Consider the following 25,042-nt stretch of genomic DNA (forward strand, 5'->3'; position numbering starts at 1 on the left):
AGTAAGACAAAGATAGTATGATTCTCTCTGTCTATGTTTAAAATGAGACAGTCCCTTGACAAACTATATCTCTTCTATTACGTTCTACAAATTAATGAGCTAGGAAAATACATCTGTAGTAAGTCGTGAATGACAATGACAGCCATAGAGTAAATTGAATATGATTGAATAGTAGATGACAACAGCTGACAGATTAAATTTGCTTCGGAATGGGGATTGGGTTTAATCAGTTTAATGATTTTCATTCAATTTTCCACATTGGGATGATTGGGATCTAGCATCTAGCGGTATTAAAATGAATATTGACATGGGCCATAACATTAAATTAACGGAAAACATAAAGCGTATAAAAAACTGTGAATAACTAGACAATTGACGCTCAATCTCAGCTCTTAATAATGGCAGCTACTTACTATATGTTAAAGTTACTCAAAAAGAAACGTATGGCTCGTAAACTTCGTAATCTTACAAATGGGAACGTAAACAATGCGCAAATAATTACAGACCACACTTCAGATAATACTTTCCGGTGCAGGGTATGTTTAAAGAAAGGTAGTATACCAATATTTGGCGATGAAAGGTGTAGAGATATATCCGAAGATATATGTTTATTTGGTGACATAGTAATTAATAAGGAAGATAATCATCCTCAGCACTTGTGTGACGCTTGTAACGCCTTGCTTGATGCTGCCCTCCTTTTTCGGAGAACTGCAAAAGATACTGAAACATTGCTTATGAAAAGTTTAGAAAAAGACACTGAAGCACCTGACATTGTTGATTATGATCATGAAACAAATGCAGATGAAATCACTCATAATGATGAATACGAATCTCAATTGCAACCCGTAAAATCCCATAACTGTAAGTTATGTAAGAAGAGTTTTAGAACAAATGAAGAATATGCAAGACACAGAAGTTCCAGGGAACATAAGAATGTAAGGATACAATGTTCTATTTGTCACCGTTTGCTAACAGCTCAGTTATATAAGAAACATTTAGTCAGGCATCAAACTGCATCACATTTGATATGTGAAGTTTGTGGCAAATTGTATAGAAAAGACAATTTAATTAGACATCTACAGTTGCACAGTTTTGACTTACCATTCCAATGCCAAGTGTGCCCATACAGAGGCAGATTTATTGAGTCGCTTAGGATTCACATGAGAACACACACTGGAGACAAACCATTTTCTTGCGACAAGTGCCAGCTTAGGTTCTTGACTCGCAGCAACCTCAATAGGCATCTACTAACACATAGGAAAGAAAGGCCATTCAAATGCTCTGACTGTGGAAGGGGATTTTACACCAAGTGCGATATGGATGTACATTTTAAATCAGATCATGTAGGGATCAAAGATTTTGGGTGCAGAATGTGTGGAAGCAAGTATGGCACAAGAAAAGCATTGATGAGACATGAATTGAGGGTTCACAAAAGGGATAAGATGGCTAAAGGAAGAGTGCCATTATATTTACAGAGTGAATACAGAAAACAAAGTGATGAGCACATGCAAATTTAAAACTAAATGAACATGGAAAAAGAATAATAATTCCAGCCAGTAACACACTAAAGGGGCCCACTGATTACCAGTCCGCCGGACGATATCAGCCTGTCAGTTGTTTGGAACTGTCAAATATTACTGATATCGTCCGGCGGACTGATAATCAGTGGGCACCTTAAATGACAAATTGATCAGGTTGTTGGTTTTGTTAGTACCTTTCCTTTAACATCCCATTCTAAAATTATACCTATAGTTGGTCAAGTAAATCTTGTCAGTAGAAAAGGGCGCAATTTTTTTTTATGGGATGATAACCCTTCGCGCCTACATTTTTAAATTTGCCGCCTTTTTCTACTGACAAGATTTGCTTGACCAACAATATTTACTAGGCGTTATTCAATAAAATTAAATCAACTTTCACTATGTTTTTATTTCTCACAATGCATGATTATATTTTTTATATTATAAGTTTCAAATTTGTAGAAGTATGTAAATATTTTGCGCTACTTTGACTTTATTTAAAATACATAATCTATCTTACATCAATGGACTAGGTGATTGTAAAAATATTATAAATACATCATTGAAAACACCAGAAAAATTTAATACTGGAACAAAATACAACCAAATGTATTAATATAATAAATATAAATATATATATATATATATATATATATATATATGTTTAATGTTATTTGATGTGACTAGTATGTAAGCGCTTTGGTATAACACTAATGCTTATATATGCTAAATAAATGAAATGAAATAAAAAATCAATATTTCATTTCAGATTTGCTGTATTACAATACAATATAATATAAGTGCTAGGTGTCTAAAGCTTATGTAAATACACACACAATATCTTAAGTAAATAAGAGGGCAATCTCCTTTGATAAATCTTTGGTTCTATAAAAATCTAATACACAATGGAAGGTTTTGATAAATAACAATCCTTGAATAGGTGTATAATTTCTATCAAAAGGCCACAATATCACTTCCGTTTCTTTTGGGCAGGCCTAAAGCTGCCTGTGTTCAGGCTACGCATCATTTATTATTTGGACTAGAGACCAGTGGCGGAGCCTAGCCTAGAACTTTAAACCCACCAGCTCCCTGATTTAAGACTGAATGCACCTTAAGCTAAAATTATCAAAGATTATAACAATTCAATATTTGATCCAGCATACCTAACAGTATATTTGACAATCTACAGACCTCAGTCTAGCCCAGTATACATTTACCTATCTCTGGGTTGAATAAAATACCCATCTAAACCTCCAATAAAATAGTGATTGGCGAAATCTAGTGGCACAAAGTTAACTTTACTCATTAAAACATGAAGATAGAGAGCATAAAAAGGTAGGTAACACACTGAGGAACTTACAGTAAAAACTCCTATAAACATATTTTTTAACATCAAATGCATAGTATTAAAATAGCACACCATAAAAACACACTGTGATTTTTTTGTTAGCACAAAGATTATCTCTGTGTCTTACATTTGTGATACAAATATAATCTAAAATTCTAAATATTGGCAAGAGGAAGATACTACTTTATCTATATCAATGTAGAAACTTGTGATAAGAGTAGAATCTCCTGTTTCTTTCATCTTCATACTGCATAAGTACATAAAATGTTATGTAAACTGAATTACACATTCTGTTCTGTAAATATAATTGGAGCACTAAACCGTAAAAAGATTTTATAAATATTTTTAGAAATATAGCTTCTTATGAAAAATTACTTAAATATTAAGATATTAATTTAACATAGAATAATATTCCAAAAAAATTAGGTAGAAACGTTAGGTTATATTATGGAAGTTCTTTATTTCTCAGATTTGCATCAAATATACTTCCATATTTTTGTACTTCCCTTTCTATTTAGACTATACATGTAAAGAAACGGTCTATAGAAAAGACAGATAATTTATAAACTGAAATAGATATCATACACAAAAGAAAAAGTGACCAAGTCCACTGGTGGCCGAGGGGGGAAAATATTTCATAAAATAATTTGATTTGTTCCCGTTAGATAATTTATAGTCAAGCTGTATAGTAAAAATATATTGATGGTCATATAAAATTACCTACTCATAAAAACTCTTCTTAAGTATACTGCTGATAAAACTAGACGCTTTTCAAACTTTTCATACAATTGGTTAGTGTTATATAGTATGTAAAAGGTATCAAATTTGTTTGATAACAAATTACAATACATGTAGTTTTAGTTCCATCCTGATTCGTCTCTGGTGGTAGCGGTATGATTTGATTGGCTACTCAGTCATAAGAGGGGCCCCGACACATGGTGACTATGAACACACACGCAAACACAAACTCGGCTAACTGCAATAACAGCATCAAGGTACACCATATATACTCAATCCGAAGTACTACTTGTTGCCAGTGCAAGAGAAATAGCACCCCACCAATAGAAGGTAGTGTTAGGAACACTGAAAACATCACTGGAGGATCTGTAGAAAGAAAATTTTCAATTTTATATTTGTATATACTCATCAAATTAGTACTGGTGAAGAAAGCAAAGAGTTAAATATTAGTAATTACTCAGGTATAAATTAATTTTATTGTAGGTACGAAGGCGATCCAGTAATAAAATATATTTTGTATTAATAGCTTACCTTTTTCACTAAGGCTACCCTTCCTTCCAAGAAACAATCTGGCTGCTTCTACGATAAATAATCCAATGAGCACACCATAATCTCTTCCAATCAATATATAACCTTGTTCGACAATTTTATAATTTCCACTAATAAGAAAAGACTTCAGTACGAGAGCGCCCAGCTCACATGTTGAGAAGAGTCCAAAATAAAATGAATTTATATACAAAAGAATCTCATATGCTAAACTCGGATTGACCATAGTGTATTGATGTTATTTTGTTTCAAATAACACTTGCTGTTTAATTTGCACCAAGTAAATCAACTTTTATTTTAATTCACTGCTGAAAATACGTTTTTTTATAGTACCTATTTAATTTTAAAAATAGAACACGGAAACTGCAAGAAATTATTGTTACGATTGCTAGTGTAGAAAAAATCTGCCGTTAAGTTGACACTTTGTCAAAGGACTGTATCATTTCAAACATAGACAGAGAGAATGTTACTAACTTTGTCTTACACTAGTACTAGCACCCAAAAGAAAAGGATGAGTAATTGAGTTAGTTTTTTTCCTTATTTACTGACAATTTGGTTTGACCAACTATAACAATTTAGTTATTACTGTTTTCTATATAGTAAATTAAACTTCAAAACATATAAAATAAAAAATAACCATTAGCGCTTAATGAATTTTTTGACAAAAAAGTTTAAAAAATCATTAGCACTTCAATACTTCAACACACTACAGGAAGGCTAGCAACCCGAATTTAATTTAAGTTAAGTGCAATGAACGCGGCGGGCCGATGCGGTCGTGTTGCGCTGCACGTGTCTTTATAGTTACTTTAGATTTATAATTTGAGTATGGACAGTTAACTTATATAAGTAATTTGATATAATATTTGTGACGGAACATTTGAACGAGTAGTGTACATTGACTATAATCTGGTAAGTACTAGAAATTGTCGTCTATATTTTTGTATATTGATACGACCACGCGCCAAATGCCCGCCGAACACGTTTATTTGCTCCAGTTGCATTGCAGTGGATTTTAATATTTGTTTTGTAAATTATAAAGTCAGTTTTCCCTTTCATGAGTCCAGAAAGCTATTTATAAGAAAAAAAGTGACCGTTTAAAGCGGCGGTTGCTAGGCCAGTATGTAAATGACTAAATGTAGTTTTACTTGGTTATGTTCCGGATGAAATCTTAGGGTCACTTCCCACGTTCGTCTTATCATAATAGAAGTTGATTTCGGAATGTTGTAACTATCGACCCGTATCATTAGTTAACTATTCGAAGTGAATGGCCATTGATTGGTCAGTGAACTGCAACGAAAGTTAACTTTTTCTTATTTACCAAAAAAAAAAACGTTATTCTTGTATTAGAAATAGGAAGCCAAATTTCACTAGTTTTCTTCTTTCCTTTTATTGTTTTATTATGTTCGTTGATAGATATCGATTTGCATCGCATTTTTTTGTTACTTTAGAAATAATAATGTTCTACAATTTGTCAAAATTGGTTAGACAAGTAATTTACTAAAACAATTTTAGTAAAACTAAAACTATTTATATTTCCATTTACTTTCCCAGCATTCTTTTAAATAATAAATGTCTACATCCTCTTTTCTTCTTAACCATTGTTATTGTTAAGTGACTGGCTTTTGTTTTTTATTCAAACCCAGAGCCAATGAGTCATTAAATGGGTAATCTGCATTTTTAGCTCCCTTTGTTGTGACTACAAATGACACTGGTTTGTAATAAGACTAATAAGAGTACCCATTGAAAGGTACAGGCAGAAGCAAAAGTAGATAAACAGCTAAGGTGTTCAAAATGACCTGCACACACCTACCGCCTTATTCATAAACGTCTACTAAAGTTGAGAAGCTGCTAATAATTGTTTGTCCCAACCAATACGTCGGAAAGGGTCAAACGATTATTAGCGGCTTCTCAACTTTAGTAGACGTTTATGAATAAAGGGGTGTTTCTCTAAGCAATAATGTTGTGTTCAGTTGATTATGAACACCATGCGCGCTTAGCAACTTCTGCTGCTGATTGTATGTTCAACAGCATAGGCAATTTTGAACTTTATTTTTGATAAGGTCCTATGATATAGATATTTATGTAGCCGTCTGTTTTGTCATTAGTAAATGAGTGTACCTAAATATTAATTTAATCAGTGACTCATTAAATACTGAACACTGAACCTGTTACTTGGGTCATATGCGGACAGAAGATCCTCCTGTATCCACAAGTTATTTGTGACTTGTGGCAAATAACCAGTCCAAACATAGATTTCATTTGAGAGTATTATATAAATGTGACGTTTTCAAGTAAAAATAACCTGTAAGAGCATCCTTATGACAAGCGACAAAGTGGTACCTTTTGCTTGAAGACGACACAAATGATTGTGAACAAGTTTGGGAACAAATCAAATTATTTTATTAAATATTTTGATTTGTGTTTTTTTTTTAAGTAGTCACACTACTATATATAAATTAAAAATTGTAATAGGAGGGCTTCGTCACTTTTTCTTTAATATATGACATCTATTACAATTTTTAACAAATGATTGTCTTAAATTTCTGGCAGTGAAAAATACAAATGATGTGACCACAAAGTATGTGACATATTATTTTTGAGCATCTGATTCTATACAAGAAATAATCACTACATAGTATAAAAAATAATAATAATAATAATGACAAAAGCAAGTACAAAATATGTTTTGAAGTCCCTCACTTCTGAGCTAGGTAAAAACCTGTGTTACAGAAGTCAGTGTCCTATCCCAGACAATGGAAACTGTATAAAAAACAGGAAATAATATATTATAGCTTATTAACTACATTTACATTTTCAATTTAAATTTTTACTTTTTAAATTTAAAGTAAATGATTTTATTATAGGGATTGTTTCTGTGCTAAAAACAATACCTTTCTATTTATACAGATCAATTACATTTTAAATTCCTTTTTGTTGTGTTTAGATGTGCCTGTGTGTGTGTGTGTGTGTGTGTGTGTGTGTGTGTGTGTGTGTGTGCGTGCGTGCGTGCGTGCGTGCGTGCGTGCGTGCGTGCGTGCGTGCGTGCGTGCGTGCGTGCGTGCGTGCGTGCGTGCGTGCGTGCGTGCGTGTGCGTGTTTGTGTGCGTGCGTGCGTGCGTGCGTGCGTGCGTGCGTGCGTGCGTGCGTGCAGTTTTCTTTTTAATAGATAGTGATTCAAGAGGAAGGTTTATGTCTATAATACATCAGCATTGCACTCGTACGAAGCCGGGGCGGGTCGCTAGTTATAGTATAAAATTTTGACCTCTAAAAACTTGAATGCTTAAATGTAACTTGTACATTCAATTAATGACACCATTCTGCATATGCATATTGTTTACAATGCAAAACATATTGAATTCTGCTGATTGTCTATTCTATTCCATTCCAATGCACAGAACACATAGAATATGTACCTACTATACATACTAGGTATTGTTATCATTGGTTTACAATATCACAAACCTTGACACATTCTGTTTGTGATGTACAAACATTTCAAGATGATATTCTACTTACCTACTATGTATCTACAAAATACAACTACATATTTACTGATGATAAATCAAGTATCTATCTATCGCGAATTTATTTTGTTACCTTTATTTACCGACGTTAGACACAGTTTTCCGATTGTAAATGTGGTTTAATATGTGTTCAAAGCGCAAAGGTTTTAAATGTTAAACCACTTATTGTTAGAATTCAAATAATTTTTATGTTGTGACCAGAAAAACTACTATATCTGTTTCCATCCCACTATGAATATATTTGATTATGATTTCAGTTACTACGCTCCATAGTATATTAGGAGCGTAGTATATTAGGTGTTCGTAGAACTGATCGAATCAGAAACACGGAACTACGCTCCAGAACTAGAGTTGCAGATGTAGGCGTCAAGACCGCTAAGCTTAAGTGGGACTGGGCGGGACATGTCTGTCGCATGCACCCGGAAAGGTGGGCCAAAATGGTTACTGAGTGGGACCCACGGAGCACCATAGACGGTGCAGGCCGGGGTTCAGGCAGACCAAAAAGGAGATGGCGGGACGACTTGGACGCATTCTACCCCAAATGGTGGGAAAATGGCGATGACAGGGTCGAGTGGAGAAAACGAGGGGAGGCCTTTGCCCAGCAGTGGGACACCAAAATAGGCTAATATATAAAATAAAAAAAAATGAGATCAGTTATATCCTATAATCGGCCAGATTTTCTAAACAAAAAATTATAGGTAAATTTGTGTGTCTATGGAGTACTTACTCATCCAGTCATAAAATTAATTGTAGGTACCCAATCAAAGTTACCTTGACTTGACATTCAGACGAAGTCGTGATCTTTTTAGTAGGAAGGTACCTAATTGAAATTTGTTGTTTTGAATTTATTATTGACTAGCGACCCGCCCCGGCTCCGCACGGGTAGTTCAGCTAATTTACACAAAACCTTTACAAATTATATATATAAACCTTCCTCTTGAATCACTCTGTCTATTAAAAAAAAACCGCATCAATATCCGTTGCGTAGTTTTAAAGATCTAAGCATACATAGGGACAGACATACAGACAGCGGAAAGCGACTTTGTTTTATTTATACTATAGTGATGTGTAAATCTTATGTAGTTTTTAGGATTAGCATGTTGTAATTTAAATATTATACTTTTGATTATAATAATATTATTGACCTACATTGATTGTCATAATCATAATCATAATAGCCTTTATTATTATATTTATAAACAAATTTACTTAAAAACTAACACATCGGATTAAAAACATTGATTGTAAATTTGAATGTGGACTTTTTGCTTGGAAACAACACAATTTAACATTAAATACCTAAGGATGAATAAATAATGTTGTAGGTGCACTAATTGCTATTTTTATATTACTGACTGATAACAGTGATAACTAAACTCCAGATAGGTACTAAATTAAACGAGAGTTTCAATCAACCCTAATTAACTGACTTGATTTTATTACAAAATCTATTTGCCATTTTACTATATCACTTCATACTGTGCCGGCCCGAGTCCTTAATCAGGGTAGAGCGAAATCGGGTTTTGGCGCTCGTTTGGGTAAAAACCCAAAAGCAAAACGAACCGTATTTTGGGCCCGCGTCACACTAGCGTCTTTTAAAACTTTTTTCTCATTTGCCATTTTAGCGCCCCCCTTGCCATCCGGCGCCTAGAGCGGCCGTTCCACTCGCTCTACCCTAGATCCGGCCCTGACTACATAATTATAATCACTACATAGTATAAAACAGTCGCTTCCTACTGTCTGTCTGTCCCTATGTACCTATGCTTAGATCTTTAAAACCACGCGCAACGGATTTTGATGCGGTTTTTTTTAATAAATAGAATAGAGTAATTCAAGATGAAGGTTTATATGTATTATTGACCTGTTGTAACTTGATTGAAAATGATTTTATATTTATTATCAGGCCACGGAGACAAGTCATTGTTATGTAACCAAGTGACTAGAACAACACTATTGTTCTCTTTGTAAAACATCATTGTACCGCATAAAGATAAGATAAGCTAAAGCGAATAGGTATTTAGATAATATGCACAGTAGCATGCGTATTACGCAAGGTCCTTAAAATACTGAATTTCTGCCCATTTCATTTATATTACTGGCCAGTAGTCTTACCACGAGCTTGACACTGACATACTCGCTAGCGTATGCGTAACTTACTTTTTATTTATCTCGCTTGTACTGTCATAGTCGTCTTCCGTAAAGTCACTAGTAGAAATAGTTATAAAAATTCTCAGAAATTATGTCACTAAAGCCCGGTTTACATTTGTCTGACGTGTCGTGTCGTGTTGTGTAGTGACGCATATCGGGTTCATACATTTAATATCGTTGCGTGCACATTTGTCTGACGCAGCGTGCATCAGACAAATGTGAACGCAACCATATTAAATGTATGATACCGATATGCGTCACGACACAACACAACACGACACGTCAGACAAATATGAACCGGGCTTAATAAACTCACTTTGTTTCAGATAACCTCGCTTATCAAGATCATTAGACTACTGATGTGCGTTTTATGATATTGGAATAGCGGCAATGGAGATGTCGTACCAAGGAGGAGCGGAGGCCGAAAGCCTTCTGCGACCAGATCAGAGGAATGCCGTCGTCATGCCTACGGGAGCGAGAGGTGAGGCAATCCTTAATTACAAAATAGTACCTATGAAAACGACCTAATAGCTTATGCTATTAGGTCCTTTTTTTTAAAGCATCAAGAAGTTAACAGTAAATGGCTGCAGTGCAGTGTGTTAGCGGCTTTGATGTATTTTTAGTGTCGGACCAAGATAACTGTGCATGGCATTTGCATATGACAAAGTGTGTGTTAATGTCAAATTTATATGAAAATATGTCGCTCCCTCACTTTGTTCTGTTCAAGTCTGTGCAAAGTTGGGAAATGGCAGCAAACAAAGTCTATAAAAAAATTAGTCATCGCCTCCCGTTTGATACTTTGTCAGATGATAGTTTAGATGCTACTGTTAATAAAACAATTCGTCAGCCGGTTGTATCGCGGTGGTAAGACCGTGTTACGCCTTTCGATGGCTGCCATTTCTCAACCCACCAACGGAGCGGCAGCTGACGTTCACGAGGGTTCATCATACATAGCCGTTAACCGCTATACGAGTTTTCGCCCGGAAGGCGATGACTAGCATTTTTGCCGCGCGGTGATTGTCAACCTACCAGCCAGTCCCATCACGAACTTCGCACAATTATGGAGTTAAGAGATCGATTTACGCGCTGTACGCCTATTTTGAAGTGATGGCTGGTGATTTTATTGACCAATCTATCATCAGAGAATCTAACGCGAAGCGGTAGCGTACACTACGAGAGCGTAAAATACCAAAATCTGGGTTACTTTCAGGTAAATCTGTAGCTCAGCTCAAAGTGACCCAAATTGCGGCAATGTCGAGCCAGATACTTCTAGAGTGTTGGTAAATTCCTCGTTAAATCGCTGGTTGGCTCATTTCATAATTTAATCGTTAACATAGATTTAAGAATATCTTCTCTGGTATCTCGTGGCTTAAAAATATTGTGTTCGTAGACGAATAATTGCTCGAAATGTACTGGAAGACATTAAAGTTGATATCATATGTTCTAACAATAACTAAATAAACACCATTCCGAACACAAAAGCCTAATGATTAAATAAATAAATAAGTAGATAGTAATTAGTAGGAAGTGCAAATGACCAATGTTCTCCATTTTGTAGTTTGAGGTCCCGTAAGTCATATGAAAAAATGGAATATCCTGGCAAAGGTTTTTGTTTTCTAATGATGAATAGGCAGGCGTTTGACCTCGATCCCACCTGACGGTAAGTGATGATGCGTTCTACGGTGGAGCACGCTTACCTATGAGATACCTATTAACTCTTGCCTTGAAGAGCCCCAGATTGTACTCATGCGGAAACACAGACTCGGGCAGGGCGTTCCACTCCTTGGCAGTTCGCATAAGAAATGTGGAAGCAAAACGCTTCGTGCGTATTTTTGGAGTTCCTACCATGAAGCGATGCCGGAGTGCCGTTTGTCTTGTAGTCCGATGGTAAAAATGGGACGGAGGAATAAGGTTGTGCAGTTCCTCGGCACACTGTCCGAAATGTATCCTATAAAGAGTATAAAGTATAAAAGATCGACAGGCTGGCAACCTTGCGACGATGCTCCAGACTTTGGAGTCGAGCATTCGTCAGATTGCTGTCATTGATGTTTCTCTTGGCCCTCCTCTCAACTGACTCGAGCGCCTCAAGCTGATACTTTGCAGAGCCATCCCACAGGTCCGGATATTGTCCTAAAAATTCTGACTTCCTTTAATTAGGCCTCCTTATCTCGAAGTTTTTTAAAAGCTGCTGTAGCTACAAGCATCTATTTGCTGATAGCTGCATCTCGAAACTTTTAGCTAGCTTCTAGTGGTTAGTTAAGGGTTTAAAATACCCTGACACTTGCGAAGTCCCCCCGCAACCCCGACAAAGTACGACAAATCTTGACATATCAGCGGAAATCCTGACATATGGGTATATATGGCAACCCTACATTGTACCAACTTATACTGGCTCGCTTAAGCAACTTTAAGCAATGATGTACTTCAAAATATTTATCAGTACGGTTTTTACTCACTATTATTTTTAGTCGCTTTTGGCGACATGTTTCGGATTCTTTGGGAATCCTTCCTCAGGCACGAGTGTCCGCGGCGGTTGTACGTCGTGCCCGACTAAAAATAATAGTGAGTAAACGTACTGATAAATATTTTGAAATATGTCTCACGATAGTTTAAGTGCGATTAATGATGTACAGTCAGCATTACTATTCGCTTAGCACCTTTGCATACAAACTTCTATGCAGGGGGGGTACCTTTTCTCTGCAGCCGACTGTACTTGTGAATAGTTGTGAATACCGTGCAGGTAAACTAAAGCTCGGAACGTGGGTGCCAGTAATATAATATTGTACATACCTCATGCTAGTAGCTCGCTACTGGTATGAGTTGCCGACCACTTAGCATGTTAAACATATAGTTGTTTTATTCTTTTTTAGGGTTCTGTGCCGCCAAAGGGAAAAACGGAACCCCTTGTCACAGCCAATTTGCTACAAAGCTAATGAACCAATAGAGTTGAAATGAGACTACACGTGTTAAGTCGGTGACCCAAAGACGGGACGTTAAAATAAAATAAATTAATTTGGCGCGCGAATCCGGCCAGCACTTGAACGGTTTTTTACAAGACTGTCCAATACGTTTTAAGTGAGATGTGACATCACGCGTTAGTTCTAGGAATGTAATAAAACACCAAAAAATGATATACGAGTTGCATGACTAGGCATTACATCATATTTGAAGAATAGATCTCCAGCTTCTATAAGAATATTTTTAATGCTATATGTATGCCAGACCAGTTCTACCCGGCTGCTTAAAGTGCCGAAGGAGTAGGGTTATGTTTTCGATCAGAGTTAATCAAAATCGACGTAGTTTTAATTTTTGGCACAGCCTACAGCTTTTTCGGAAGGACGGAACGTATTACTATGTATGAGGTGTCACTAGTGTTGATAACATCTGCTGTCGCCGATATCGACATATTCGACATCAATCTGTACGACTCTACCCGGGAGCCATTTATTTATGTGAGCAAAAACGATCACTGACAAACGGATATTATGGTGTTTTACGACTTTAACATAATTATTTCTCCGTGATGTGTTACTTTATATTGTACTGGATCTAAAGTTTTAGTAACTAAAAGGATATTCATTAAAAACTTGAGAATAATATAAGGCATCATTATATTTCTTATAATACTAGCTTCTGTCCGCGATTTCGTATGCGTGGAATGAAGAGGCACATGACGAAATTTCGATTTTCGTATTTCCCGGTATATAGGCCTTTGGGCATTTTACGGGATGGAGTACAAAAATGTCCATACAAACTTTTACATAATTGAACAAGTTTGAGAACAAATCAAATTATTTTATTAAATAATTTATTTTATTTGTGTCTATTACAGTTTTCAATTTTACATAATTCTTATATAATATTAGTACTATAAGTAGAATATTTGGTTGCAAAACTCTTTTAGCTACATGTGTTTGGAATGCAGCTCACAGGATAAATACATACTTGATCCTCTGAGCCGCATACAAGTAATCCGGTTCGAAGGACCATTGTCGTTTCCACTTGTAAATATCTTCAAGGAGAGTCAGTCGTCGAAGTCGACGACTGAGGTATTTCTAAAAGACGATAACGGTCTTCTAAATTCCATACGATAATATAGATATAGATATAGATATAGATATAGATATAGATATGTAATGCATTATCTATGTAACGGAAATCATATACGGAAGACTAATTCCACAACCTTTTAAGGTTATTGGTAAATTCGATTCATAATTATATAAAAAAAAAAACAACAATATTAAAAAAAAAGGAAATGTTTCGAAGAATAAATAAAAACTACTTCTCACAATACAAACGTTTTAGAAATCACCTCATCCTCATTTTGAGTTGCCTTCAATATTAGATTTTCTTAATTCTGTAATCCGCTCTGATTATTAAGTTACGCAATACTTATGTAGATTCAATAACCTTCGACGTAATTCACACTTGCCGATGATAATTTGCTTGTTTAAGAATCTCAGGCAAGCTCGGTTCTCAATGCAAACGTAGTTGGGTCCAAATTATTTTCGTTGTCTTGTTTTTTTGCGTTGTAGCTTTTTGTATGGGATGAAATTTAGTTTTTAATTTTTCGCAAGTAAAATATAATCTACAGCCATAAAGACAAGTAATAGCACTCGTGGGGTCCGAATGCGTCTTCATTATTTAAGCAATTGGCTAAAAAAATTATAGACGTCACTGGTGATCGTAGAGCTGGCAGCTTCCTCGCACAAAGAGTAAGCATTGCAATACAGCGAGGAAATGCTGCCAGCATCTACGGCACCATGCCGCGTGCCGCGTATATATTTTAAGATTAGTTTTATTTATTTTTAGTTTTAGTTTTTTAAGTTTTATATGTACTTATGAAAACGGATTATATTTGAATAAAATAAATAAAGTGCCGTCCATAGCACTCTACTTTTTTATTTATTTGATAAGAGATACCAATACCAGCGTGACAGAGTGGTCAGAAACAAGACAACGAAAATAATTTTGACCGAGTTACGCTCTCATTTTAAAACGACTATATAGATTGCTCTGAAACTTTGTACTTGCAATGGGATAAAGTATATCTATGTCTGTAATTAGTTTATGTAGCTTCAGATACCATAGTTAAAAAAATACAGCAAATTCATGTTATTCATACAAAACTTGTTTCTGATCTATTTCGTTTGTTTTATATACTAGAGCTATATAAACTAATTATAGAACTAGATATACCTAATGTCATTGTATGTGCAAAGTTTCATTACAATCCAACACGTAGTTTTAAAATGAGAACGAGACTCCGTTTGTATGGGAAGGTGAAATTCGACCGAGCTTGCCGGGCACTCTTAATCAATAATGGTTATCCTATGATATCAGTTTCTGATACAACTGTGTCCATATCTTATCTATGCTAATATATAACATGCAATAAATGATTTCAATTTCAATAATTATAGCCTTGAGTGGACAGTGTTGCATTTATCCGTTTTTTATTTTATAAAAAAATTTGAATGAAGTTTTGTATTACATCATCAGTATGCAGTTCTCATACAGGCTGCAGTACTTGCAGTTGTAATGCAGTCCGCCTCTCGGAGGCGCGAAACGCCTTTCATACCTAGATCAAGATCTTCTTTTAAATGATAGTTGAAAGAGTATATTATGGAAATATATCGTAATGTTTCAGAAAGAAAAATTGGAAGCGAAAGTGATTTCCGTTTGATTAAAAGCCAGTGTTTGGGATTCGTTGTGACGCTTTCACACTACTCTTAATTACTAATTTATTGATATAAATAAAAAAGTCGGTAGGAGAAAATACAGTAGTAAAATACTTATTGTACAACCAAATGATTGTCCGTATCTATTTCAGATCCCGTTTTGTCTAAAGTCTTTACATAGTCTAATAATGAATTCACGCCATCTAAATATTTGTTAATAATATTATAATTAGTTAATTAATGTGTAAATTAGTCTTGCGGCTTAAGTAATATTTTGTCATTCCGACTTAAATATTATAGATTAACCAAAACAACGAACGACTTTATACAGTCGCCATCAGATTTATTGGAGCGGCCGAGGTGCTCAAAAATATCTAAACACGCACTCTAACGCCTTGACAATAGAGGCGTGTTCAGATATTTGTGAGCACCTTGGCCGCTCCAATATATCTGACGTCGACTGTACATACAATCGTCTACAACACTACAGTCTACACAGTTAAATGACAATAACATTCGTAAAGCTAAGGCTAAGGCCCGATTTACACATTGATGATTAGTGTTAAGTGCGAGTTCATACATCTGCGCTAATTGCGTTTTAGTAGCAAATGTATGAACTCGCACTTAACACTAATCAATGTGTAAATGGGGTGTATTAGTAGGTACTAGCGGTACGCCTAAAAACGCTGCAAATTGTGTTAGAAGCATGAAAATCGGTACGATTGATCTTTAGGTCATTTGATTTAATTTAACCCGTAGAACCAAAAAAAAATGGAGAGGAGTTATGACGTCATCTTTTTTTGTATGTGAAAAAGGATAGTTTTTTTTTTGTTCTTATTTACTGACAATTGGGTTTGACCAACTAAGATATATACTTACTTTGCTCTTTGCATTCATTGCCTGAAATGATGACAGCTACTTCACTTTCTGACGTCACGCGAGTATCGACATCATAATGACATGATATCGTTTCTTTTCACTAAAAGCGACGTTTACTCTGTCATGTCGCTATCGGTTCCATCCTCAGAATAAAGAATGATATGCTTTATTAGTTATTATTCTGAGGGTCCATCATTTGCGCATAGATCACAGTTACTCTGGTTTACTTAGCGTTCTCGGCTGCTAGGAAACAACCGATCGACTAGTTTAAACAATAGGACATTATCTCTCATATACTTGGAAATCGACTTCATAACTTGGTCGTGTCTCATGTCTCTTTCATTCTCAAACGATATCAAGTTAATGAGACAGCAAGTTTCGTATTTCGCTATGCATTTTACCCATACCAACCAGCGCCATCGCCGGTGGTAGATTTTATCTAGAGAATTGCCCTGTCAAATGCAATTTTGTCAGTTGCATTAAGATTTAAGATTCACAAAGAGTTCTAAAATTCTTAAAAACTTCAATAGCGATTAAAATTATTATGAATTTGTCTAATATAATAAGTGAATACATTTTTTCAATTTAAAAATATCTAACAGATGTCTAAAAAAATGCAATATCTGTCCGCGTCCGATTGAGCTAGATGTGTTTAGAGTTTTGTTTGGTAGCAGCAACGTTCGTTACCCTCTACAGCCTCCACAGAGCATTACCCACAATCGGACAATTATTACAAAACAGATTTGAAACATTTTGAATTTTGGTTCCTAAATTATCAATTTATCACTAATGCCCCTTATACCCGTTCGTTTTTGGCCATAGACATAGTATATACAAGTAGTTATAGACATGAAACCGAGCGACCAGGGGTAAGAGAAAGACATATTCATGTACTGACAGTTTCAAGCATGGCAGCATAATCCTTTTTCTCTTTCACTCTTATAAATTTCGGTATTTCGCCATCGCCTCCTTGCTATGATGCCATAACCCGACCATGAAAAAATCCCCGTACGGTGATGGCACTATTTTCTCTTTCCTCTTATAGGAATCGCAATAAGACCATCTTTCTCTATTAAATAGTGTCAGGCCCTTGTTTTTGGCACAACTAGCGACCTGTCACTTCAAACCCCCTTGGAGATCCATCTTCGATCTCCGCAATATACTGTCACCAGCGGCCGGCAACAGGCGGCCCGTGAACCTCCCTGGCTATTTTGTAATTAGCCTCATGCATGAAGTTTATATTTGAACGAAATATGTTTTATTCGGATGTTTGTTACCGTTATATCATGTTACAAATGCATTTCCGTTTTTAAATTACCATTTAATTACTTAAAATTATAAATAAAAAGTACAAAAATTTGCCCGCGAAAAGCTAGTGCTCGAAACGCCACGTGACGTCACGCGTTCGACAGATTAGTGTCATTAGTAGCAAACGTCAGTTGGGCCGCCCAACGTGTGACGTCATCACGCTCTGTCGAATTCGCGCCAAAAATTATGAGCGTTTCAACCGCTCAAAAATTTTCAACATTTTAAATATTTTTTAATAAAATAATGTTAAGGTTTGCAAAAGTATTTTTATCATTTCCGGTGTTCCAACGATATAAATTATGAATCCAAAAATAAAAATAAATTCATGCATGGAGCTAATTGTATCAATTGTATGTAATATTGACAAACGACAATGTCTCACAAATATTAATAAAGTGCGGCCCGCTTCGACTTCGTCGATTACTGTGGCCCTTGGCTGCTAGAAGGTTCACTAACTGCAAAGTACAAGACAATCATAGCTCATAGCAGACTCAACACACACAATACATTCCGAAGCTCAATCAAATCAAAGCGACAATGTTCAATTATTAAACTCAGTTACCCATGTCTATCAGCTTTGTTTATTCTAGAGTACTAGGTATCCAGTGCAAAATTAACTTTATGAGAAGGATATAGAGTCGACAATGAGGAGTGTGTTAGTGAATGGGCTATTGGGCAAGCCTTTATATAGTCCCTTGATTGTGAGGTCGTTTAAATAGGGCGCAGTAATAGTTAATGCACATTTTGGTGAAGAGGAATGTTTCTACCGTTATGAGGGCTGAACTGAACTGAAGAGACGGTTTTCATCTATTTTTGACAAGTTTTGAATCGTATCATCTGCAAACTTTCCCATAAAATGTTATTTAACGAACAAAAATAAGCGACCCAAACAAGAGTGATTTGAATGCTAAAAACCGGCCTTGTGCGAGTCGGACTCGCGCACGAAGGGTTCCGTACCATTACGCAAAAAACGCCAAATAAATCACGTTTGTTGTATGGGAGCCCCACTTAAATATTTATTTTATTCTGTTATTAGTATTTGTTGTTATAGTGGCAACAGAAATACATCATCTGTAAAAATTTCAACTGTCTAACTATCACGGTTCATGAGATACAGCCTGGTGACAGACAGACGGACAGACAGACAGACAGACGGACAGTGGAGTCTTAGTAATAGGGTACCGTTTTTACCCTTTGGGTTCGGAACCCCTATAAAAGTCCATGCCATGCCACTCTGTACCGATTTTGACAGAACCAAGCAAAGAGTAAAGTAAGTATAATGAACCAAGTGTGGAACTTGTGTCATTGCAAACTTCACATTAATGATGACATGCCACACTTTGTTATTCCAAAATGCCATGCAGAGTTAGCTTGGCCGTAAAAACTAAAACATGTCCGACTTACTTGCTTACAACCTTTGCAGACATGTCTTTTTGCAGTTTTTGTCATACAGCAAGTACAGCAAGCTAAATTTAGCAATGTTTAGTTTGCATTACCGCTATGTTGCTAGCCAGAATTTAGTATTATTTATATGACCACATACTATTTTATGTTATTGGCTTGTGACATAACTCATAAGTTCTTGATAAGATAAGTATTATCAATATCATTTTAGCTGGTCGGCTCCCTGCTACTCGATTAAACAATACAATGAAAACAACACATTTAAATTAATACTTCAGTTTTTCAGATAACATTTATTTTTACCGTTTGGACCGATAACATTTGACATTAGCATTGACAACGTAACTGTCATTCGAATTTAATAATGCGGCGATAGTACGGTTAATACAATTGTATTTGGATCTTAAATAATGATATAAAATAAAAACATACGTACGTACACATTTATGTTAACGTCGCGTACATTCATCAACTAATTGAATACTTTTTAGAACTTGAGTTCAATGCAATAAAAAAACGAAACTTTTGCATAAAATCATCCTACACTCACGGCGCGTAAGTTCAAACTCTCTTTACTAAATTATATTTTAGGTAGACACCAACCACGCTAACTTTTACGAATTTAGCGATAACAATTTCATACATAACCATAGGAATGCTATGACGTAAGTATCACTTTGCATGAAAACTTAGCGTAGTCGAACTCTCTGTCATCGAGCAGTTTTGGACGTCTACCAACTCTACCAAAGTCCATGGAAATGAGTTGTGTAAGTACGTGCGTCCCTTTGTATTGTATTGTAGCACGGGCAGTATGTATGTATTTTGCTTGACGGGGGTGGGGGTAGCCTGGTCCTGCCAGCCCAACTCCTCAAGGAATCCTATAAAACAGTTGATGTTGAGTAGGACCACGGGGAGATCTCTCGAAGATCCGAGATGTTGCACCAATGACAATCCACTGAATTCCAGCACCACATGAGAGGCTGTTTCTTCTATCTCGGCATAGAGGTGCGACCCTTTAAAAGTGGTTGTCCAAGACATTGGTATTGTGCTACCAAAGTGTAACACGATGCAAAGAGACCCCACACTTGTAAAGGTTGGGATTGACATGTTTGGTTAACCACGAACAATTATCAGACCAGTTTTTATTAAAAATTGGTTCATTTTCTGCTTGCAAGAATTACTAGCAACAGTCGCAATAGATATGTACTAGTAAAAAAAAATTGGTTCAGTATTAAAATAATTTAATACAAATAAAAAGTGATACTAGACATAACAATGAATTAGCTTGTAAAAATTTACACATAGCAATTGGAATAATTGGCGCCGAACTTGCGCCGATGATACTTTATGTGATGCCTCTGCCGTTCTATTAAAAATTCCGAGCGGCTTCACAGGACCAGGACCAAAGGCGGAAAACCATTCATTATTTTAGGTTTAATCGTGAACAGGTAACAGGCAAACAGAGTTGCTTTCCCGTTTATTTATAGCGATTATATTACATATCAATCAAGATCATACATACATAAACGGCTCAATTCGAACAATGCTTATAAGATGTCACACCGATACGATACTGATCTGTCATGTGTCAAAAGTCACGTTTCTTCAACCATAAACGTCTCTTTTGTCACTCGTAAATCGTGTCGGTGTGACATCTTATAAGCATTGTTCGAATTGGGCCGGAATAGGTATGCAGTCGGTTTATTTTGATAATAATACACACACATAATATTTAGATTCCATCGTTTTACACGTGCCTGCCTCTGCCTGCCGTTAGCGTCTATTTATACCTATATTTATAAGCTTTATATATTTTTACGGGCCGTAATCCCTCAGTTTATGGCTTAAGATACAATACGCTCACATAAAAATAATAAAACTACAAGGGACTGTCTTTAGGATCTTCGTCTTGATTTATCTGTCTCAGTAGAATTCTTTTTAGAATTATTATATCTAATTCATTAAAGTTTTATGTTTCCTCATGACCTAGTTCAAGAATTTGAGCGGCGTCCCGCATTACAGTACCCAGATAGATGTATGTATATGTATCTATATGTATTTGTATAGTATAAACTAAAAACTTTCCTGAGAAAAGCTTTGAAAGCTGAGTTTTCGCCTTCGTAAGACGCAGCGTTACGCTACTGAAACGCTTACGGTTGCTACAGTACTACAGTAGAAAGTGCTTTTAGTTTAGTAGTTGGCCATTTTCAAAATTACTCCGCTTTCAAAGTTACCCCTATGCACCTCCCCTCGGTTTACTCATACAGTAACAACTTACAGTAAAATAACGTTTTAGCCCGTCTACCTGCGATTTACATAAGCACGTCTTCACGCGGCACTGTCCTAATTTTCGCTCCCCCAGCTTGGGAATCTGCAAAGTTACAATGCCATTGTTTGGACTCGTTTTGCGTTTCTGACCAAGAAACTTTTCCCTTTTAAGTATTAAGTAAATAAGTAAGTAAGTACTCGTAATAAACACTTTATTGTACGAAATTGCTACAACATATAATATTATAATGGTGTAGTACAAAGGCAAACTTATCCCTATGAGGGATCTCTTCCAGTTAACGCACACAAGTAATTAAAAACTATACCTAAAGTAATTATACATTGTTATAGAAATACAAATTACAGCAAGAAATACACACACACCAAGGACCTTTCAATTAATGCTATTTTACCGACTTGCGAAGGGATCGTTATTTGGTTCATTGGTATTGTAAATAAAAAGAATCTCGGCGCTTAAATGCATTGCAGCAGTTAATAAGTCGAAATCTACACTAAAAAAAATTGGTTGGCCCAATCAATATTTTGATAGTCGTAACCAAGCATCTTGATCACATCAAATAAGGTAATTCTGACTACTATTGCTATGTGCAATGTGTATGTTCAATATTTACATGAAAAATAATTATGCTTACTAATTGATCCTAGCAAAATCAACAAAGCTTGATATTTATTGAATCAATCAACCTACGTTACATAACTATATTAACTATGCCAACAAGTTAATAATAGATGCATGATGGTAAATAATTGTTAGGATTAATTAATACCTACTTTATTAGTTCAATCACAGATATCTACACTGTTTTAAGCTTTTTTCATGCTCTCTGTTTCAATTCAAGCTCTCTGTTTATGCTCTCTGTTTCCCAACAGAGAGCAGAAATTTTGCGAGCAACTTTGATTTATATAAGATCGTAATTGTTATAATTAACTTAACGTCAACTAAGAGAAAACTGCTCTTAGTTGGTCTTCATTTTTTAGAGAGTATTTTAGAGCTTTTAAGTCTTGACATAATATAGCTTTTTCGTTTAAGTTTCGTCTCATTTATTAAACCTTTAAACGCCACGCCTATCGTTGCGGCGCGTCATAGTGAACCTTGTCGGGATGCACGAAGGTTGATATTGGGCTGTAGCCGCGCGCGCCAGTTGACATCTTTGGCGGTCAAAGGGCCTTAAGGGCCTACGCACTTAAATCCAAGAGCCAGTTCTGTATTACTATAAAACCTCTTACGCTTGGCAATCATCGGCCAATGTCGAGCTTTCCGAGCCTTGTAGAAATTTGTTAATACCCTTGGAACCTTTTATCTTGGCTAAGTTAAGTAGCATTCTCATACACTGACCATTCTTGACCTGTATTGCAATGAGATAAAGTCTACAAATGTTCATTTAAGTCTGATACTTTAAGTACTTCGTAGTGGCCGTAAAAATGCTCTGATGCTACGGTGCCTACGGTACACGTACACGGGATTCTCTTAACCTTATGATTGATATAACGGTATTCATATTGGTACGCGATTGATAACTGTAGCGTTTAGCTTCGCTTGGCAGCGATCGATCTCATCAGACAACATTATTTACCACAAGAAAAACTAATTCGACTACGGTTTTTCCAAAATAAAAATCTCTTTCAAAGTCGGGTGACTTTTGTCACCTCAGTTTGGAATGCTGTTAAAAAGGTTTTTTTCTTATTTTAACTTATTGACCGAGAGAACACAAAGCGTCTCCGTTTCAGCTTGGGCAAAAAGTGTTTCATATGATTTATATCTATGTTCAGCTTTTCTACTTTAAAGATCGCGTTTCCCAAAAGATGCTTCCCAACAGCTCTGTTCATGCTCTCTGTTTCCCAACAGAGACCAGAAGTTTTGCGAGCAAGTTTGATAGTTATTAAAAATTTATTAATCGATTTAGTTTTTGAAGTAATTCAAAATGGCGTATTTGGTTATACTCGCGAGGTGTACAAGTTCACAGAGTCACAAGGTATTAAGGGGCCCGCTGACTTATCAGCGCCAGACGATATCGGCCTGTCAGTTAGAACAAAAATTTGACAGTTCCGAACAACTGATAGGCTGATATCGTCCGGCGGACTGATAATCAGTGGGCCCCTTTAGACAGTTTAGAAGATTACTCTTGTCCAGACAAAATAAAATAATGTTCACAATCAATCACTAGCTAGTCATTAATTACTGGTTTTCTTAATTAATCTATTCATGCTACAAAACAGGTTTTAACTTTTAAGTTTATATTTATATACGATTCTGTGTCTGATACTGGCACGGTCAAGTGTGCACGTTGCGTAGTTTTGTTTTTAGTGTTAAATGAGTGATAAATGTGACGTTTTCAACCAAAAGGTACCATATTTTCGCTTGTCGATAAGGCTGATTTCAAATTGATGCTATATGGAAATAGCGCCTTATTGACGACCGACAATTTCGTTTTGGTTGAGAATGGCACAAATATGGAACCTTTAGTGGCAAGGAGACAGGTATGTTTTCTATAGTACATAGAGTAACTTATACTAGAGCGGTACTGTCATAGTAAATTTTGTAACTCCAGTAAATTCACTGCCATCTGTCGACGCACTTTAAAACTAAAAATAAATATTTATAAAAATACGATAAAATTTATTTAAATATGGATAAATGATTTTTTTATTTGCATTAATTATTTTTATATGATTTTGACCCATGTTCTTTCACTGGTATGCGTTAAAATTATAAATAACAAACGAAACAGTCAACGCCCTCTATACGAGTGTAGGCCAAAACTAGTGGCGCCATCTGATCGAGAATCAAATTTTCGTGATTTTCGAGGCACGTTTTTTCCTTAGACTGTATCCATCTATTACGGAGTTATATCTATCTTTGCTATAGTATAATGATAAGCATGATTGTGTAACTGCATATGGACAAGTAGACAAACGTTTTACTTCAAGTAGAGTTCATGAGAAATGACAAAAAGTTTAGATATGAGACATGACTGGCTTGGCTATCATTTGTGCTACACAGTGGGGGGCGTGTGAACACACCAGTTTGACATTTCGGAGTTTGTTTGGATTGATTTTTTAGGGTTCCATACCCAAAGGGTAAAAACGGGACTCTATATTACTAAGACTCCTCTGTCCGTCTGTCTGTCACCAGGCTGTATCTCATCAACCGTGATAGCTAGGCAGTTAAAATTTTCACAGATGATGTATTTCTGTTGCCGCTATAACAACAAATACTAAAAAGTACGGAACCCTCGGTGGGCGAGTCCGACTCGCACTTGTCCGGTTTTTTTCTTTAAAACTTGTAGCCTGTGCTGGGGTTAAGTTCTATGCTCTCTCGCCTCTTACACGTAATGTCTATAACAAAATTAGTATTTAACATATGTATGACAAGTAATGAGTAATGAATGTTACATTGATTTCATTCTAGTGTATAGTTAGATTGTTCTTAAATAATAAATAAGAGGAGAGATATAATTGTTAACTTATAAATATTTAACTGAAGTTATCATACTTTTATAGATCGTGTTGTATTTTCAAGGTTGCCACATAGTTATATAATGTTTATTGTTTACTAACTGTTTTCAGTGAGGTTAGATTGCGGTTAGCTCAAGGTTTACATATCGATCACGTAGACTATTATTAATGATGTTTACAAGCCTGTCTAGCTAAGGTATAA

At 35.7% G+C, this 25,042-nt stretch overlaps 3 protein-coding genes across 4 annotated transcripts in view; 2 read left to right on the plus strand and 1 right to left on the minus strand.

Moving 5' to 3' along the window:
- Positions 1-199: 199 nt before the first annotated feature.
- Positions 200-1,904, plus strand: LOC134750529 (gastrula zinc finger protein XlCGF17.1-like). Its single transcript, XM_063685725.1, has one exon. The coding sequence runs from the start codon at positions 399-401 to the stop codon at positions 1,515-1,517; it is 1,119 nt and encodes a 372-aa protein (XP_063541795.1). The 5' UTR covers positions 200-398; the 3' UTR covers positions 1,518-1,904.
- Positions 1,905-2,208: 304 nt separating this feature from the next.
- Positions 2,209-4,493, minus strand: LOC134750582 (uncharacterized). Its single transcript, XM_063685791.1, has 2 exons — positions 4,135-4,493; positions 2,209-3,969 (listed from the first exon to the last, which is right to left on the minus strand). Exons 1-2 carry the CDS (start codon positions 4,373-4,375, stop codon positions 3,776-3,778), a joined length of 435 nt encoding a protein of 144 aa, XP_063541861.1. The 5' UTR covers positions 4,376-4,493; the 3' UTR covers positions 2,209-3,775.
- Positions 4,494-4,905: 412 nt separating this feature from the next.
- The window catches only part of LOC134750504 (equilibrative nucleoside transporter 1), a 45,295-nt gene continuing 25,158 nt past the window's right edge, over positions 4,906-25,042 (plus strand). For both annotated transcript variants that reach the window (XM_063685689.1, XM_063685690.1), the window contains exons 1-2: positions 4,906-5,058; positions 10,147-10,301. In XM_063685689.1, the coding sequence (XP_063541759.1) occupies positions 10,211-10,301 (91 nt within the window). In that variant the 5' untranslated portion in view covers positions 4,906-5,058; positions 10,147-10,210. The remainder of the gene's footprint in view (positions 5,059-10,146; positions 10,302-25,042) is intronic.

This window comes from Cydia strobilella, chromosome 20 (genome assembly GCF_947568885.1).
Source record: "Cydia strobilella chromosome 20, ilCydStro3.1, whole genome shotgun sequence".
Lineage (NCBI taxonomy): Eukaryota > Metazoa > Arthropoda > Insecta > Lepidoptera > Tortricidae > Cydia > Cydia strobilella.

Coding starts and splice junctions, on each gene's coding strand:
- LOC134750529 (XM_063685725.1), top strand. CDS start 399: ATGGCAGCTACTTACTATATGTTAAAGTTACTCAAAAAGAAACGTATG.
- LOC134750582 (XM_063685791.1), bottom strand. CDS start 4,375: ATGGTCAATCCGAGTTTAGCATATGAGATTCTTTTGTATATAAATTCA. Junction 3,970..4,134: donor GGGTAGCCTTAGTGAAAAAG/GTAAGCTATTAA, acceptor TTCTTTCTACAG/ATCCTCCAGTGATGTTTTCA.